General features: G+C 40.0%; 1 protein-coding gene across 1 annotated transcript in view; it reads left to right on the top strand.

Annotated features, from left to right (window-relative positions):
• The window catches only part of ERN1 (endoplasmic reticulum to nucleus signaling 1), a 1,214,209-nt gene that overhangs the window by 867,415 nt on the left and 330,133 nt on the right, over positions 1-16,661 (top strand). Inside the window, exon 11 of the mRNA XM_044070452.1 lies at positions 14,223-14,341. Within this exon, the coding sequence (XP_043926387.1) occupies positions 14,223-14,341 (119 nt within the window). The remainder of the gene's footprint in view (positions 1-14,222; positions 14,342-16,661) is intronic.

Here is a 16,661-nt window from a genome sequence, read left to right on the forward strand (position 1 = left end):
TGTTTGAATCCCTTCTACAAAGCCATACTGATCCATATCTGTCAATTTTGGCAACACTTTTACCAGTCTTTTAGCCATTATAGAAATAAACACTGTATAATCATGGTTTAAAATTGTAAATGGGCTTGAAGGGTCTTTACCCTGTTTCTTCTTAGATGCTGAAACTTCCCCCTTCCCTTTAAAACATTAAAAAAAACCTTCCAGATCATTATCACTTTTTTCTTTCCCAACTTTCACAGGAGTACTATAAAATCCTGGAGACTTCCCAATTGATTATACATCACCATTTTTATCTAATGTCTTCTTGTTTTAGCTATTAATTGTTGGGACATGTTTTCGTCTAACCTTATCATAATTGTCTTTCATAAATATTTTTGTGTGCTTTTTTCTTTGCTCCATATTCCTCTGATTTATACAATTTTTTAAAAAATTCTGAAATATCTCTAGTACCGCTATATGAACTCTGGTTATTTTTCTTATCCTATCCTTTCCAAGCTTGGCAGTAATTCTTATTTATTTTATGTATTGACATCTGATTACCAGGAAAGTCCAACTGGTTAGGTGTTCATTTTCAGCAGACGCTCATGGAGAAAAACTCTAAGTATTACAGAAACATTTAAGAACAATAATCTTACAATCTTCAAAAATAATACAGTAAAGAACAGTAAAAAAATCTACAGTTTTAATTATAGCAAATTAGACATAATGTGACAACTTAAAAATAGATACAACTTGTATGTCAATGGTTCATTGTTTAGAGAAATTTTAGCCAGTTTAGAGAAATTAAAGGCTAAGTTAGTGTAATCCAAAGCAGAATTGCAATATGAAGTGGGAGTCAAAAACAAGGTTGTGGCATATTTAAATTGAGAATAAGTGAAGAGAAATGTAAGTATGGAAGTGAGTGAGGAAGGGGTACTGGTTCATATTTAGGGATATAGTTTATCCTGGGATTGAGCAATAACAGAGACAGATTTTGGCTAGGAAGTCCTTCAGAAAGACTGGAGGGAAGGTATTGGCCTGATGGATACAGGTAAGGACTTCAAGGCCTTAGCAACATGGTATGAGTACAGACCATGCCCAGCAGAGTTGATAGGTTTGTGGACAGATGAGTTTTTGGTCACTGGATTGTAATGACCATGTGGGAACAGAATTGTGTAGAATAATATTTAGTGCTGGGCAAACAGATGGATGCTGTATAATTTTGTAGGTGATGTAAAAGCCATGTATATGTTAGTTGATGGGATAGTTTTTAACCAGGTTAAGCTTTTTAGGGCCCGAAAGGGTTAATTACTGAAAATTCAGCCACTTTGTTGTAGCATTGTTAACGTTTTGGTTTTGCTGATGCCTGGTGGTTAGTAAGGCTGGGAATACCATAAAGTAATGAGGAGAGGAGGTAAGTAGCGACAAGAGTAGTTCTAGATGCATTGGTGAAAAAGTTTTTAACTCCATAAACCAGCCCTATTTTTTGGTGATTTTTTTTTTTTTTTTTAAATGCAATTTTGTATATGCAGGTTGAAGTTAAAATTGTCATCCACTATTATCCCTAATAATTTTATATGAGAAGTGACTTCAGTGGTTGTATTATTAAGAGAGAGGATTTTAAATGCTATTTTATGATGCAGGAGGGATTTGGCCATGTGTTGAGAGTTACAAAGCCATGTTTCAGTAGCTTTTAAACCATAGTGTGGGTAAAGATAGACCTAGTAAGGAGATTTGAAGTAGACGTTTGCTGTGACAAACTGTGTCAAGGCTTTAGACAAGTCTAGAAATAAGGACGAGGCTAGTTTGCAGTTATTACTAATTTTATTGACAATATCTATACAGATTAGAAGAAGCCGCAGTGGTACAGCGGTAGCATTGTTGCCTCACAGCAAGAGATTCTCCTGTTCGATTCTCTGCTGGAGTGCCTTCTGTGTGGAGTCTGCATGTCCTCCCCGTGGTCGAGTGGCCTCTGAAAGACATGCGTGAATGGGCGTGCCTTCGCTGAAGGTTGGGCGTCGGGCTGGCAACTCGGCACCATAAAAATCTACTGCCAATCATTAGCAGACCAAAGTTCCGCTGTGGCGACCCCTAACCAGGAAAAGACAAAAAGACAAACAAACATCAATACAGATTAGAAGTGCAGTGTTAGTACTATGGGAAGGACAGAAGCTGTGTTGTGTGGGGGATAGGACTTCTTCCTGCAGGAGATGGTTTATAATGAAAAGCTTTTGTTCTGTGGAGTTATCAAAAATATTCCTTTCTAAACTCGTGTGTATTATCCAAACACTCCACTATTTTCCCTTTAGCATACTGGAATTGCTGTTTTTCTTTTGCTCATTTTTGTGTTCTGTTAGATTCTCCTTATTCTGTAATACTTTAACTTTTGTCAGTCCATCTGAATTCCTGTTACTTTTTTCCCATATGTTTGCCTTTTATTTTTATCCTGTAATGCCATTTTCATTTTATCCTTTTCACTAGCTGTCCCTTCTTAAGAAATTTACATTTGGCCTAATAATTCTTGGATCATTACTACTACCTATCCCTTAAATTCCTCTGTTTTTAACATGCAAGTATGGAAGTACTAGTGTCTCACTTTTACTTCATTATATGGATTTGTCCCTGATTCTGTTGAGATTGGACCCTGATTGGTTAAGAGCTACATTAGATTTCTGAAGAAATATGAGAACATTTGGTAAGGAAGATTTAACTTCAGTAGCAAAAAGTCCAACAGACTTTGCATATTACTCCCCAAGGTACAGTTACTGGGCTAGACTGGCTATATATTATATTTCAGAGGAGCATACATATTAAATTGAAAGCTTTGAGACATATGAGTTTAGAAAGGTTGCTCTTGAATATTTTGATAACTGTACAGCACAAAAACTTTTATTTTAGTTTCTATCTGTGTGTGTGTGATCTAAAGTAGTTATTGGATGCGTCTCAAAACTTTCAATGGTAGTAATAATGATCCAGGAGTTATTAGACCGACTTTAATTTCTTCAGAAGGGACATCTAGTGAATTGGATAAAATGAAAATAGAATTACAGGATAGAAATAAAAGACAGAGATATGGGAAAGAAGTAATAGAAATTTAGATGGACTGACAAAGGTTAATGTATTACAGAATAAGGAGAATCTAACAGAACAGGAAAATTAGCAAAAAAAAAGACAATTCCAGAGTGCTAAAGAGAAAATAATGGAGTGTTTGGATAATATACATGAGTTTAGAAAGGTTGTTTTTGAATATTTGTGATAACTCCACAGCACAAAAGCTTTTATTTTAGTTTCTGTTGGTGCATGATCTGAAGTAGTTATTGAATGTGTCTCACAGTTTTCAATTTAATATGCATTTCCCTCTGAAATATAATATATACCCAATCTAGCCAAGTTACTGTACCTTGAGGAGTAATAATATGTAAAGTCTATTGGACTTTTTGCTACTGAAGTTGCATCTTCCTTACCAAATGTTCTCATATTTCTTCAGAAGTCTAATATAGATCTCAACCAGAAGATTCAGGGACAAGTCCAGAAATAATCAAGGACATTTAAATGTTAACACTATTACCTTGACACAGTAAGATAATATGAATTAATATACATTTTATGAGCTAAAAGAAGTCTATAACTCTAATTACTATTGTTATTAAGTGCAGTTCACCACATTTTTGCCAACAGTCACCAGTTTTAAGAGGGTTTAAGAGGGACAGACCTAAAATTTGAGTGAAAATCAGGGGCATCCCTGAAAACCAGGAACATTTGAGAAGTATTCTTCCCTCTTATGTTATATTTTCCTTTCTTTGTCCTTAATACATCCTAACTACTGCAAATCAGGTGCGAGTACCCACCCATAAATAAATAATAATCTATTCTGAAAGCTTATTATTCTCCCAGAATTCTCTTAAACATAGTTATAGTCGCTTTAGATGGAATATAAATATATTTAATACTTCTCTGTGACAGTTAACACTTTTCCACCACAAATCTGCAGTTATGCCCCCTTCTATTACTATTAGATCCCCTTAGCAATCAGTAGTATTATTCCCCTGTTTTATCCATGGTATTCTGCTGAATACCACCTTTATTTTTTCTCTTGTCAATTTCATGTAAACATTTCTATCCAAATATGTGTCCTGCAGCTTTTCTATTTGTACCTACAATTCTTAATATAAATTAGTACTCTTTGCTTTTCGTCCATAACTGTAAGGCCATTTACATTCCATGTTAATATTGGCAGAGTTGCCATTATGCTGAAAAACTATTACTTCCTCATGTTGTATGTGCCATTTCTTTTAAATGTGCATGTGCTTGCATGCCCACACTAAAGTTTGGAAGGCTAATCTGTTTTGTGCTGCTTTCTTCATTCCCATTTGAACCTGTGGCACATTTCTGAAGACTTTTTGCTGCAGTTAATACACTCAAATTAAAACTGTTAAAAATGTTGTATTTAGTAGGAAGTATAAAATATTGCATGGTAACTATAAGAATCCATTAGAGGAGGTTAGAAAAGACTGGAGAAAGAGATTGGAAAGGCAGTGTGCAAAGGACCAGTGGGAGGACAGTTGTATGGTTCCCAAGTATGCAGCAAAGTCCAGAAGGTTTAGGATTTTTGCTTAGATTTAGTTGTGTTGGTGGTGTTATTTCCCAGGCAGACTTGAGAGATTTTTTCTCTGGGTACAAATGCTGGAGGTGAGACGGTAAAGAGAAAGCTAATTGGGGATATGTTTTTTGGGAGTGTAATGAGTTGGCAGATTTTAAAAACAAACTTCAGAATACTTTGTCAGCCAAGTTGGAGGAGCAAATGGTTATAACTTAAGGAAATAATTATTTTGAGATGGGATACAGGATCTCAGTTGCCTAGACATAGTAAACCTTACTAAGTTTAATACTAGTGGCTGTCAAAAAAGTTACTAGAAAATGGAAATCAAAATATTACTCAAATATTACTGACGTACTGCATGTTGTGCATTATACAGGGTCTGATTCCTTTAACCCTAATTTGCCTACTGTATGACCTTGAGCAAGTTACTTAACCAAACAGTGCTTGAGGGGAACTGGGAATTTGGACTAGGCTCCTCAGTCTTCCACCAGATTGCAAGCCTAGTAATTACCTATGAATCTATAAACAGATAACTGGAGGTGGGATCTTTATAAAAGGGGAGAAACAAATTCCATAGAAATAAATTTAATTTGTGTGAACAGTGCATGAAGAATAATCAAGAGGAGGAGTGAGGTTTAATGGATAGCAAGAGATTATCAACTTATGTAATGTTGGAGTGAATGGTAATTATTAGAGAGAAAACATAATGTATACTACATGAAAACAATAACTGACATTATGGTCAATTTTCTGTTAATTTATGTACACCTATATTGTTTCAAGTGTGATTTATCAAAGATGTTAAAAAAAAAAAAAGAGAAGGAACTACATGGACTATTGTGTTTCTCAGAGTCTTTAAATACTGCACTTAACTGTATAAGATGTGTACATGCACATGTGTGTGTGTGTGTGTGTGTGTATATATATATATATATATATATATATATATATATATATGAACACACACACACACACACACACACACACACACACACACACACACACACACACACACACACACACACATGAGTCCTATATATAATTACATACATATATATTGGGGGATCATGCCTGCCTTGTCATGTACTGGTATTTCTGTTTGCACTTCCATTGAAGTACTTTGGTCTAGTGAATCTTTAGTCAGTATTACTGTAAGCTTCTAGTAACAGTCCAGATCATTATGTCAATAGAACTGCAGTGTTTTGGAGTGTTGTGTTTTGAGGCTGTTGGTTTGTTTTGAGTGCTGTACTTGTGCAGTAGTGCACTAGGCAGTGGCATTGTGTGTGTGTTTGGATCATAGATCAGTCTGGGTAGGGTAGTTTCTAGATTGCTTGCTCAATTATGCAACCTGTGTGTGTGTGTGTGTGTGTGTGTGTGTGTGTGTGTGTGTGTGTGTGTGTGTGTTAATTCTCTACTGCACTGCCTTACTAATTTGTGCTAACCCCCTATCCCTGTCCCTAATCCTGCACCCTGCTTTAGAAAAAACTTATCTGCAATGCAAAACAGGCTCAAACACAGAAACATGCACCAAAAAACATCCACAGCTCAAAAGCTATCCCCTTTTCTAACCCTAACACCACTAACACATGCTCAAACACACTTCTCCTCTTTATAACAACCCACTTAACTGTCTACATTATGAACTGTCTACATTTTTACTGCAAATATTTTGATACTGTAGTTATCAACTTTTTAACTGCACTTATATAGATATACACACACACACCTGCTACATACATATACTTACACGTGCACTCACACATTTGCATACATATACAACCCCCCCCCCATGATTTTATAATATATATAATTGTGAGGTGTTGATGTGCAGCAGTGCTTGTCCCCAAAATAAAACATGTTATTTTAATGAATTTGAAGGATCAGGACTTAACGTATTGTTTCAGCGCATCAACTGACTGCAAAGTGAAAGTTTAATGAATTGTCATGCACTCTAGATATATATATACAGACACATGCACACACAATCTGTATGTGAGTGGTTATTTAGTATATTACATTTTTGTGATGGCAGAAGGAGACATTAAGCCTACCTAGTCAGCCTTTTAACTACCCTAACAATCTGCCTCCTGACATCCACTGCCTTCTAATCTTTTCACCTGTCCCTTGCCCCTCCCCCCCCAGAATGCTTAATTGGGTCCCTATCCAGCAGCAGCTGCAGTATTCTTTTCATTGGGTCCACAGCCCTTACCATGAAGAAGTGCTTTCTGGGATCCAAAGAGCAGTTCCCCCCTGCCTTTCCTGTTCATAATGCCCCCCTCACATCTCCCTGACATGATCTTTTATCCCAGTATTGTGTCCTTTCTGCCTCTTCTGGTTTCTACTTAGAAGAGTTCTAGCTCCTCTAGCCTATGGTCATGCTCTGTCCCTTCCATCTCATATATCTTTCTGAGAGCTTTCCTCTGAATTCCTCCCAAGAGCCTGAAATCCTTTTCCTTGTACATCCTCCAGAACTGCACATAGTATTAAAGGAGATGTGTTTTCAAGGCTTTTGAGATTAGAAACCTCATCTCTTTGCTGTTGGATTATGTTCTCCATGAGATGCACACTGAAATTGTATTTGCTGCTGCCAGTGTATTCTTACTCTGCTCTTGATGGGTCAGTCTAGGTGTGAGCAATGCTCCCAAGATCTTTTTTGCTCTGTTATGATCACTTCCAAGTCCTCCCAGCTGACACCAGGATTGTTGTCATTGTGCATTGCTTTGCATTAAGCTTCAGCTGTTGTCTTTCTTGTCCAGCCTTTCTAAATCCTTGGCTAGACTTCCTTGCCCCTGCCGTACTGTGCTGTACCTGTCTCTGTATCATCAGTACAGAGGGTGATCCTGTTGTGTATTCCCTCAGATACAGACCCCTATGGTACTCAACTAGTCATGCCACTAATACTAAATAGTTTTGGTCCTACCTCCAACCCTTTAGCTTTCCTATTAGCCTCTGTGTGGGGCTAAGTTATAATTGGTGAAGGCAAGGTAAACTGCATGTACCAGTGCTTCCCATTCAGGTTCACTTGCAGCCCAATCTTGAAATTGGATCAGTTTTGATTGACAGTTCTTTCTGGCTGTGAACCCACATTGGTTGCTTTCCTAGAAACTGTTGAAGTGCTACCAGCCTTCTGAATTGATTGATTCTCTCCATGAATGTTCTTGCTGCTTGTGGTTCCCTGCAGTTTTTTGATTTGTGTGGGTGGGTATGTGTGTGCATGTGCATTAATGTTCATTTGCCTATATGGTATATAAAGCACACATTAGTTTCTCCTTCAGCTGTTTCCATTATCTGGGGTTTGAGAATCCTTTCAGCAAATCTATTTGGCGACATTGGCTTGTGGGGAAGTGATATCTGGGTCTACTTCAAAAAAACATGAAGTATGTCCTGTACAGCTACAGTGTCCTCTGTAATAAGTATATTTGGTATCATGCCTTCCCAGCCCTGAAGGAGGAGACATTTTTTTCAGATGTTTGACCTGTCTCACTGGCTAGCCTTCTGAGAAATGCAAACTGATTAATGTCTCAACTGTTGCACATGTTCTTCATGTTTCACTGTTGCAGTCATTACATTTGGGTAGTCTGCTTGCAGGTTGCCCTCAGTTGGCCTGATTAACAAAGTATTGGGTCCTGCATCGATTGCAGTCCCTTCTTCCATGACGTCAGGTCATTGGAGTATAAAACATACAGCCGACGCCATTACATCAGTCTTTCTTCCCGTGCAGTGCCCGAAGCAGAAGCAGTTCAAGTGCCAGTCAGCCAACTCCTGAAATTTTCGTTTTCGAGTTTCAGAACCGAAGTCTTCAACTTAAAGCTAAGTACCCCGTTGGGGAAACTTTTTCTTGTTCCTTACCGATGTCAGTAAAAGTTAATAATTCCATTACTTGTGGAAAGAAAATACCTCATAAAGATTTTCATTCGTACTGTATTCCTTGCATAGGCCCTGACCACGACGTACCTTGCTGTCGGTTTTGTGCTTTATTTAAAATCAGCGCACTATCCGTCGTCGGTATATTTTTCCCTCTAAATAGTTCAGTTCTCGGTTTAATTATCCGGAAATGTCAGCTAGCCATCCGACTACCAGGATTCCAAAAAAATGCAAAGATAAAGACAGAGACAGGCCGCTGAGGTCCAAAACTGCTGATGACGCTTCTAAGCCAGTCACCAGTTTGCCGGTACTCAATGAGGTGCTTTCGCAGCCCTTGATACCCGCTACTTCTGATTCGCAGGCCTCTACTGAGACGCATTCGGAGTCCGGTATGCCGCAAGATACTTCAACTATGGAACCCGCAGATGTCTCTACCTTGGATGGGTCCGGAGCTGCTGAGCAGGCACCGGCTTCTGAGGGTGTATTCAGGCCTACAGACTTGCATATTAAATCGACACCTCCTTCATTACTAAGGCCTAAATCTCGATCCATGTCTAAAAAACTAATGCCCCGGCCACATGTTCAGGCCCCTATGCCTAAAAAACATATGATAAAAATGGCTGAAGATCTAATAACTCTAATCAGGGGTAGTCACCCCCCCCCCAAGAGGCCTAGGGCTGAGCTTGATTATGAATTTTCTGATCAGGATTCTGTTTCTTCTGACTCTTCTGATTACCTGGATTTGTCCTTACCTACTTATGAGGATTCTGATGCAGAGGATTCTATTCCCTCTGCTTCCCCTCCTGAGGATTTTTCTTTTGGGGAAACTTTACATACTTTAAGGGAGCATTTTCACTGGGAAAGCCAGGAATTTTCTGATTCAAAAAAGAGGCTTAGGGATTTCCTCCTTCTACCTCAGCATAGGCCTTTGGCTATACCTCCTGTATTAGACATTGTTGATTATGTTTTCTTGGAATCCAGTTTGGCCCCCGATTCCCTGCCTCCTGCTCCTAGTAAACCTGACAGATACTACAGGGTTCCTGAGTCCCACAAGTTCCTTTTCAAAACTCCTGTTACAGATCCAGAGACTATTTCTCAGGGGCCCAAGGGCATTAAGGCTTCTACTGCTAAAAATTCTACCCCTTCTGATAGAGACTCCAGGGCGCTGAATAGATGGGGTAAAAAGGTTTATACTTTTGCAACCTTGGCAATCAGAGCTTTAAACTGCCAATTTCACATGTTAAAATATCAGCAACATGTTATTGGACTGCTTAAACAGAAAATGATGTTGATTCCTGACTGTGTGGAAAATAAAGATTTACAGGACTTAATGAATTCTGCTGAACAAGTTGGAAAACATACTGCAGTGTGGTTTTGATTCTTTAGAGGCCTCTTGCAGGGCTGCTGTTACTGGGTCTGTGCTTAGAAAGCATGCTTGGCTTAAGGAGCAATCTTTGCCTGATCATGTTAAAGCTAAATTGTTGGATGCTCCTTTAAATCAGAACCACCTGTTTGGCAACAAGGCTGAGGAAGTTCTTAAAAAGATGGAAGATAAAGCTAAATCTTTGCAAACTGTTAAGGATTTTTTTACAAGTGCAACCTCCTAGATTTAGTAGGCACTGGCCTACTAAGAATTGGTCCTTTCCAGTCCCTTCCAGGTCTTCTCAAGCCAAACCCAGACACAGCAAAAACCCCAGGTTTCAGTCCCAGGGGACTCTCAGAACTAAGCAGTGGGGGGCCTCCACTTCCAAATCTGGAAATAACAAGACACCCCCCTATGGTAAACAGTCTCAATGACTTCCTTTTGAAATTCCCAAGCACTTATCTTTTGACCGCTCCTTTGGGGGGAAAGATTGCTCTTCATGTAAAGAACTGGAAACTCATAACCCAGGACAAATGGGTTTTAAATATAGTGTCCCAGGGATACAGATTTCATTTCCACACGTTGCCAACACCAAATGGGTGGCCAGACCTGCCCCCAAATCAGTGGGCAGAGGCTCAAAAACAAGTATTTCAGCTGGTACCAGAAGAGGAAATGGGACAAGGTTTCTACTCCAGACTTTTTCTGGCACCCAGAAAAGATGAATCATGGCGTCCAATCCTGGGCCTGTTTACTCTAAACACCTTTCTGGAGATTCCAAAATTCAGGATGCTGACTTCACCAATTACTTCCTATGCTAGGCAAAGACGCCTGGTTGGCAACACTAGATTTAAAAGGAGCATACCTGCACATCCCAATCAGGGAATGTTGCAGAAGATACCTATACATCAAAGCAGGCTACACGTATTATCACTTCTCTGCACTGCCCTTTGACTTGTCTACGGCATCCAGGTTATTCACAAAGTGGCTGGCTCCAGTTATTGCATTTTTCAGGCAAAGAAGTATTCAAATATACCCATACCTGGACGATTGTCTAATTCAGGCAGAAAGCCAGGGCATACTTTTGAATCAATCTGGCATTTGTAAAAATGGTTCTAACTTGTCTGGGGTATACCATAAACGAAAAGAAATCACAATTAGTACCCTGTCAACAAATTAAATTCCTGGGAGCAAGCTTGAATACAACCTCCCAGATGGCTTACCTCACGCCAGAAAAGCAAATTTATTTGGTAACCTATTTCAAACAAGTGGGCACAAAAACCCTGCTATCTGCAAGACAAATACTGCAAGCCTTGGGATTCATGGCCTCCTGCATTCTTCTAATTCCATATTCAAGACTGCATGTGAGGAAACTACAGCGGTATCTAAAAAGCCTATGGAGTCAACATTCTCACAGCCTGGAAACAATGATTCCTGTCATACCTTACCTGCGCCTAGAGTTCCTCTGGTGGGCAGAAGCCTGCCACCAAAATAAGGGACTACCATTCACACTACCCCCTGTCGCCCAAACCCTAACAACACATGCATCAGACTATGCATGGGGGGGCTCGCCTGGCAGGGAAGTGCATTCAGGGCAAATGGAACCCAAGTCAAATGCACCTACATATCAGTCAAAAAGAAATGTTAGCTGTACAGAATGCTCCGACAGCCTTCAAGGACTACATTCTTTCAGGACAAGTAATGGTAAAGACGGACAACACCACGGTTATGTGGTACATAAACAAGCAGGGGGGTACACATTCTTACCCCCTCTGCAGACTAGCCATGGCATTGTGGAACACAGCCTTGAGGTACCAAGTGCACCTACAAGCTCAATTCCTGCCATGAAAATTAATTACCCTGGCAGACGGACTAAGCAGAAACCTCATGGACCCACATGAGTGGAAACTGGAATCAAGGATTTTCAACATGTTGACAAGCGAATGGGGGAGCCCAGACATAGATCTATTTGCCTCCCTCCAGAACTACCAGTTGGACAAGTTTTGCACAAGGACTCCCCACAAACAAGCCTGGAATGTGGATGCTGTGTCCTTCAGCTGGAAAAACCTATTAGTCTACGCCTCCCCCCCCTGCTGCCTCTGCTCTCCAAAGTTCTACTAAAAGTCAAACAGGACAAACCAAGGATGATCTTGATTGTTCCTGACTGGCCGTGCCAACACTGGTACCCCCTCCTGCACAGTGTGTCGCAGTTATCTCCATGGCACCTGCCTCAGACCCCTTCCCTGCTGTCTCAGCAGGAGAACCAAATTCTGCACCCTCAGCTTCCAACATTGAACCTTGCAGCCTGGCTAATCACTTAAATTCACTCTTATCATCCCTCAGCAAACCTGTGATGATGTCATCTTAGAGGCAAGGAAGCCTATTACTACAAAATCCTATTCTGAAAAATGGAAAAGATTCTGTGCCCGGAAGCAATCTCAAGGGATGAGCACAGCAGCGCACAATTTACCTCAGATTTTGCAATACTTAACTGAGATGCTTCACAAGGGCCTGCCTTTTTCCTCCATTAAAATCCACGCCTCAGCCATTTCAGCTCATTATAACACAGAACCTCCCCTCTTCTCTCATCCTCTGCTCAAGCAGTACCTCAGAGGGGCCAAAAACTTGAGACCACCCAGGAGAGCTCCGACCCCTGCCTGGGACCTTAACTTTGTATTGGAGAAACTCACTCTTCCTCATTTCGAGCCAGCTGCTACTGCAGACTTAAATTTCTTTCTTGGAAAACAGCTTTCCTTTTAGCAATCACTTCAGCTAGAAGGATATCTGAATTACAGGCCCTTATGGCAGTGGAGCCTTGCATCATCTTTCATACTGACATCCATGCCCAAAGTGGTATCCAGTGTGGCTCTTAATCAGTCCATTCATTTGCCAGCCTTCTTTCCCAGCCCACAAAACAAAGGGGAATGGATTCTGCATTCCTTGGATGTGCACAGACAACTTAGATTCTACTTGGACAGGACTAAACCTCGAAGAAAATCTGAACAACTGCTGGTAGCATTTGCTGCAGGGGCAGAGGGGAAGGCTATTTCAAATCAAACCATTTCTAAATGGATAAGCCATTGCATTAATTTTTGCTATAAGCACCATGGAAAACCTATCACCCACGGGATCAGATCTCACTCCACCAGGGCTGCATCTACTTCTGCAGTCTTTCTCAGAGGTGTTCCTACCCGGGACATCCTAGAAGCTGCTACCTGGAGTTCTGTACATACTTTCACCAAGCATTATCATTTGCCAATTTTCTCTAAATCCAGAGCTGGCTTTGCCACTGCAGTCTTGCAGGGCCTTATAGCTGGCCTTAATGCTCTCTAAACTCCTCCTCCTCCTCCCAACCATAGCTTTGGGAATCTATCCAAATGTAATGACTGCAACAGTGAAACACAAAGAACATAGTAAAATTGTGTACACTTACCATAAATGTAGATGTTCGAGTATATTCACTGTTGCAGTCCTGGTTACCCACCCTCCAGCCCCCTAACTTCTTCTGGCTATACCTCTACTTTCCTTTACTATGCTTAAAAGCCTTTTTGGTGTATTTGCTTTTTGTTGGAGTTATACCTTTGTGTTTTTATGTTTATTTGCTCCCCATTAGGGGGGCACCTTACATCTAGGGCAAGAAAAACTGACGTAATGGTGTCGGCTGCATGTTTTATACCCCTGACGACCTGACGTCATGGAAGAAGGAACAACAACTGACGCAGGACCCAAGACTTCGTTAATCAGGCTGACTGTGGGCAGCCTGCAAGCAGATTACCCAAATGTAATGACTGCAACAGTGAATACACTCGAATGTCTACATTTATGGTAAGTGTACACAGCTCTATTTTGTCCATACTGTGTGCTGTGAAACTGAATACTACATTAACAATTACCCTAACTTTGATGATCATATTGTGACTATAAGCAAAAATTGAAATTGCCTGGCTTTCGTAATCCATCTCTCAAGAGTTTTGAAAAGTAAAAGTAAACAGTTTTAGGAAGTAAAATTAGTAGACAAAGGCATAAATCAGTGTGATGGTAAAATTGTAAATTGTTAATATAGTATTGCACTGCAAATCACTAGTCAAGTTTTTCTGAGAGGTTTCAGTAAGTATTCTCCATCTTCATTCTGAATTTAAGTTCTGCTTTACGTATGTTGTATCTCCAGACCTTGGCTTTCTAACCATGCCTAGGCCCAAAGATATACTGCAGGCTGGCAACACTGAAAAAAATGTTTACAACTGCAAGCTGTCTCTGTAGGGGATGATCCCAGGTAAGTGATTTTAACTTCTATTTCTTCAATGGATACTTTTATACTGGGAGTAAGTGTATCACATAGCTGCCATTGTGATTTTGATTTATAACTATTAGTTTAAATTAAAAAAAAAATGAGTAATCTATGTTTTTCTGTCTTAAAAGGACATCATGAATTACCTGTAACAGCCCCAGTGCAGATCTTGGAGAAGTTTCCAGAGAATTTGCCAAAGCACCCTGAAAATGTGATACCTACTAACACAGACAAAAAGAAGTTTGAAGAGGTTTGCATCCAACCATATTAATACATTTTGTTTTCAAAGTGCATCACAACATGAAAGTATTTGTAATGAGTGCTATTACTGTTATAGTACAGCTGTAGGACAGTCACTAGCAGTTAGTAACTTGACTGTTAATGGCACCCATGAGCTTCCTCATAATTGAATTGCACTAGTTGTGTACTCCTGGGCACTTCAAATATGATGTCATGGGGCATGAGAACAGATATTCATTCAGTATTTCAGCTTCCTTGTGTCTATATATTCCTGAAGGTGTCATGCATACATTGATGATATCAGTATAGAATAGAGAAATAATTTGTCATATTTTACAGCCTTGCTGCATTCTGGGGGGAGGGGGGGAATTGCTAGAAAGAGTTTCATTTTTTTGCATTTCAGACAAGAACCATTTGTAGTAGATTGTTGGGCCACAATGTTTACCAGCAAAAGTAGGTGTGAGGCCAGGTCTGCAAGACAGCAGCCCCATCAACCAGGGAGGGATTTACAGGACTAGGAAATGGAAGAGTGGCATTGAGGAGCCATTGCCAGCTTGCTTATCCAAATAGGGTGGTGGGTTATGTTCAACTTCTCTGCATCTTCTCATGGAAACCAAGTTACAGCTTGGTAAATGGGCTGGACTTTGAGATGGTCAACTGACCCTACCATAAGTGCTCCACACTGTATCTGAGTTTCATGTCTGAGAACATGTACACATTGGCCAGTATTGTTGGCCACTCTGAGGTAATTAGTTCACTACCCATGAGGGGAGTTGACTGCATGTTAAAAATGACAGCAAAGATGAAAATTATGCATTCCTTGATTACTTTCCGGTTTGGTGTACTTAACATGGAGTATTTGGTCATTTGTCCCCCCAACCCCATAAGTATCACCGGTGTATGTTGCAGGTTAAACTTTTGAGATGGGAGTCGGTGATGGATCAAAGCTGATGGGCAGAATGTCACTGGACCCAGAAAAAATTACCTTTTCTCAGCTTCACGGTCTACATAGTCTCATTCAAGTGCACGTTTTTGTGTCATCTAGCAGTACAGGGGACTAGGGCTGTGAGCTGTTTGATTCCCTCAGCCTTCATTTCTCTGCTTGTGTGGCTGAGGAAGTCACCGAACCAAACAGTGCTCTTTCACAGTTGGGAAACTGGGCTAGGTTTCTCAGTGGTTCCCTAGACCACTTCCCTAATACCAGTCTGTGAAACTTTTCCTCACCTCTTCCTGTATCCACAGTAACTGCATTGCTGGTGCCATCAGTGGAATGAAGCTATGTACATCCCCTTTACATGTGAAGCATATTATTTTCTTTTGTTTGGGAAATCATTTCTATTTCACATGAGTGTCACAGAGTGCCTTGTAGAGTACTTCCTTTATTTAGTCTGTAGAAGACTCTATGTTTACATGGAACTGGTTTCACAATCACAAAATAACCGTGAGTGCTAAGAAAGTATCAGGAATGCTGTTTTACACAAAACAAAAGCCAAAGAATGTTGGCAAGCCTTCAAGCAAAGGTATGTAGGTATTACCTTAGAGCCAAACCTTTCCTTTCATGTGCACTCTGAAGCAATAGTTAAAGTATTAACTGCTGAAACTTTCATACAAAAATACCCAACTTGCTCACAACTGAAGCCAGGCAGGCTGTAGCAATTAATGTGCTTCTCACTAGACTTCAGTATTGTCTCCTTATAATTCACTTCTCTCTGCTCAAAATACCTCCCTCATTCAAAGCACTGAAAACAAAATCGAGTGATTCAGGACTTCCTCGACCATATAAACAACCTAGCCAACTCTAGACAGACACTGTTTTGCCCAAAATGTAAGTAAATCGCTTCCTGTAATATCATGAACAGTAGTGCTGCTCAACACATTTACCTTCAAAATTTTACTTAATGGATATTGTCCCCCAATCCTAAACAAGTTCCAGTTCGGAAACCTGGGTTACACTATCAGACATACCTCAGCTGTCCAGAATTTTGCAGAATGTCCAGATTTTTGCCTTATATTTTTGGTCTGCCTTTCATAAAATTTGTGGTTTTCTTGCAAATCATTAAGGACTAAAGTCACTAAATAATGACAGGCGTTTGAGTTTCAAACTTTATAGCATTCAGATAATGCATACTAATGCATGCCTGTTATGTTAGCAACTTTCTAAAGTTGAAAAGAACAGTATTTAAAATCTATCCAGAATGTGGGCCTTTGTACCTCTATTATTTTTGCCTTTGTCCACGATTGTAAGACTAAGAGGTTGACAGGTGTGCTACCAGGAATAATGGCGGTATTCAGCTCCAAAAGCCACTATTCACACTTAGCTTATGTGAAAG

The sequence above is a fragment of the Protopterus annectens genome, chromosome 4.part1 (genome assembly GCF_019279795.1).
Source record: "Protopterus annectens isolate FY-2018-M chromosome 4.part1, PAN1.0, whole genome shotgun sequence".
NCBI classification, from domain to species: domain Eukaryota; kingdom Metazoa; phylum Chordata; order Ceratodontiformes; family Protopteridae; genus Protopterus; species Protopterus annectens.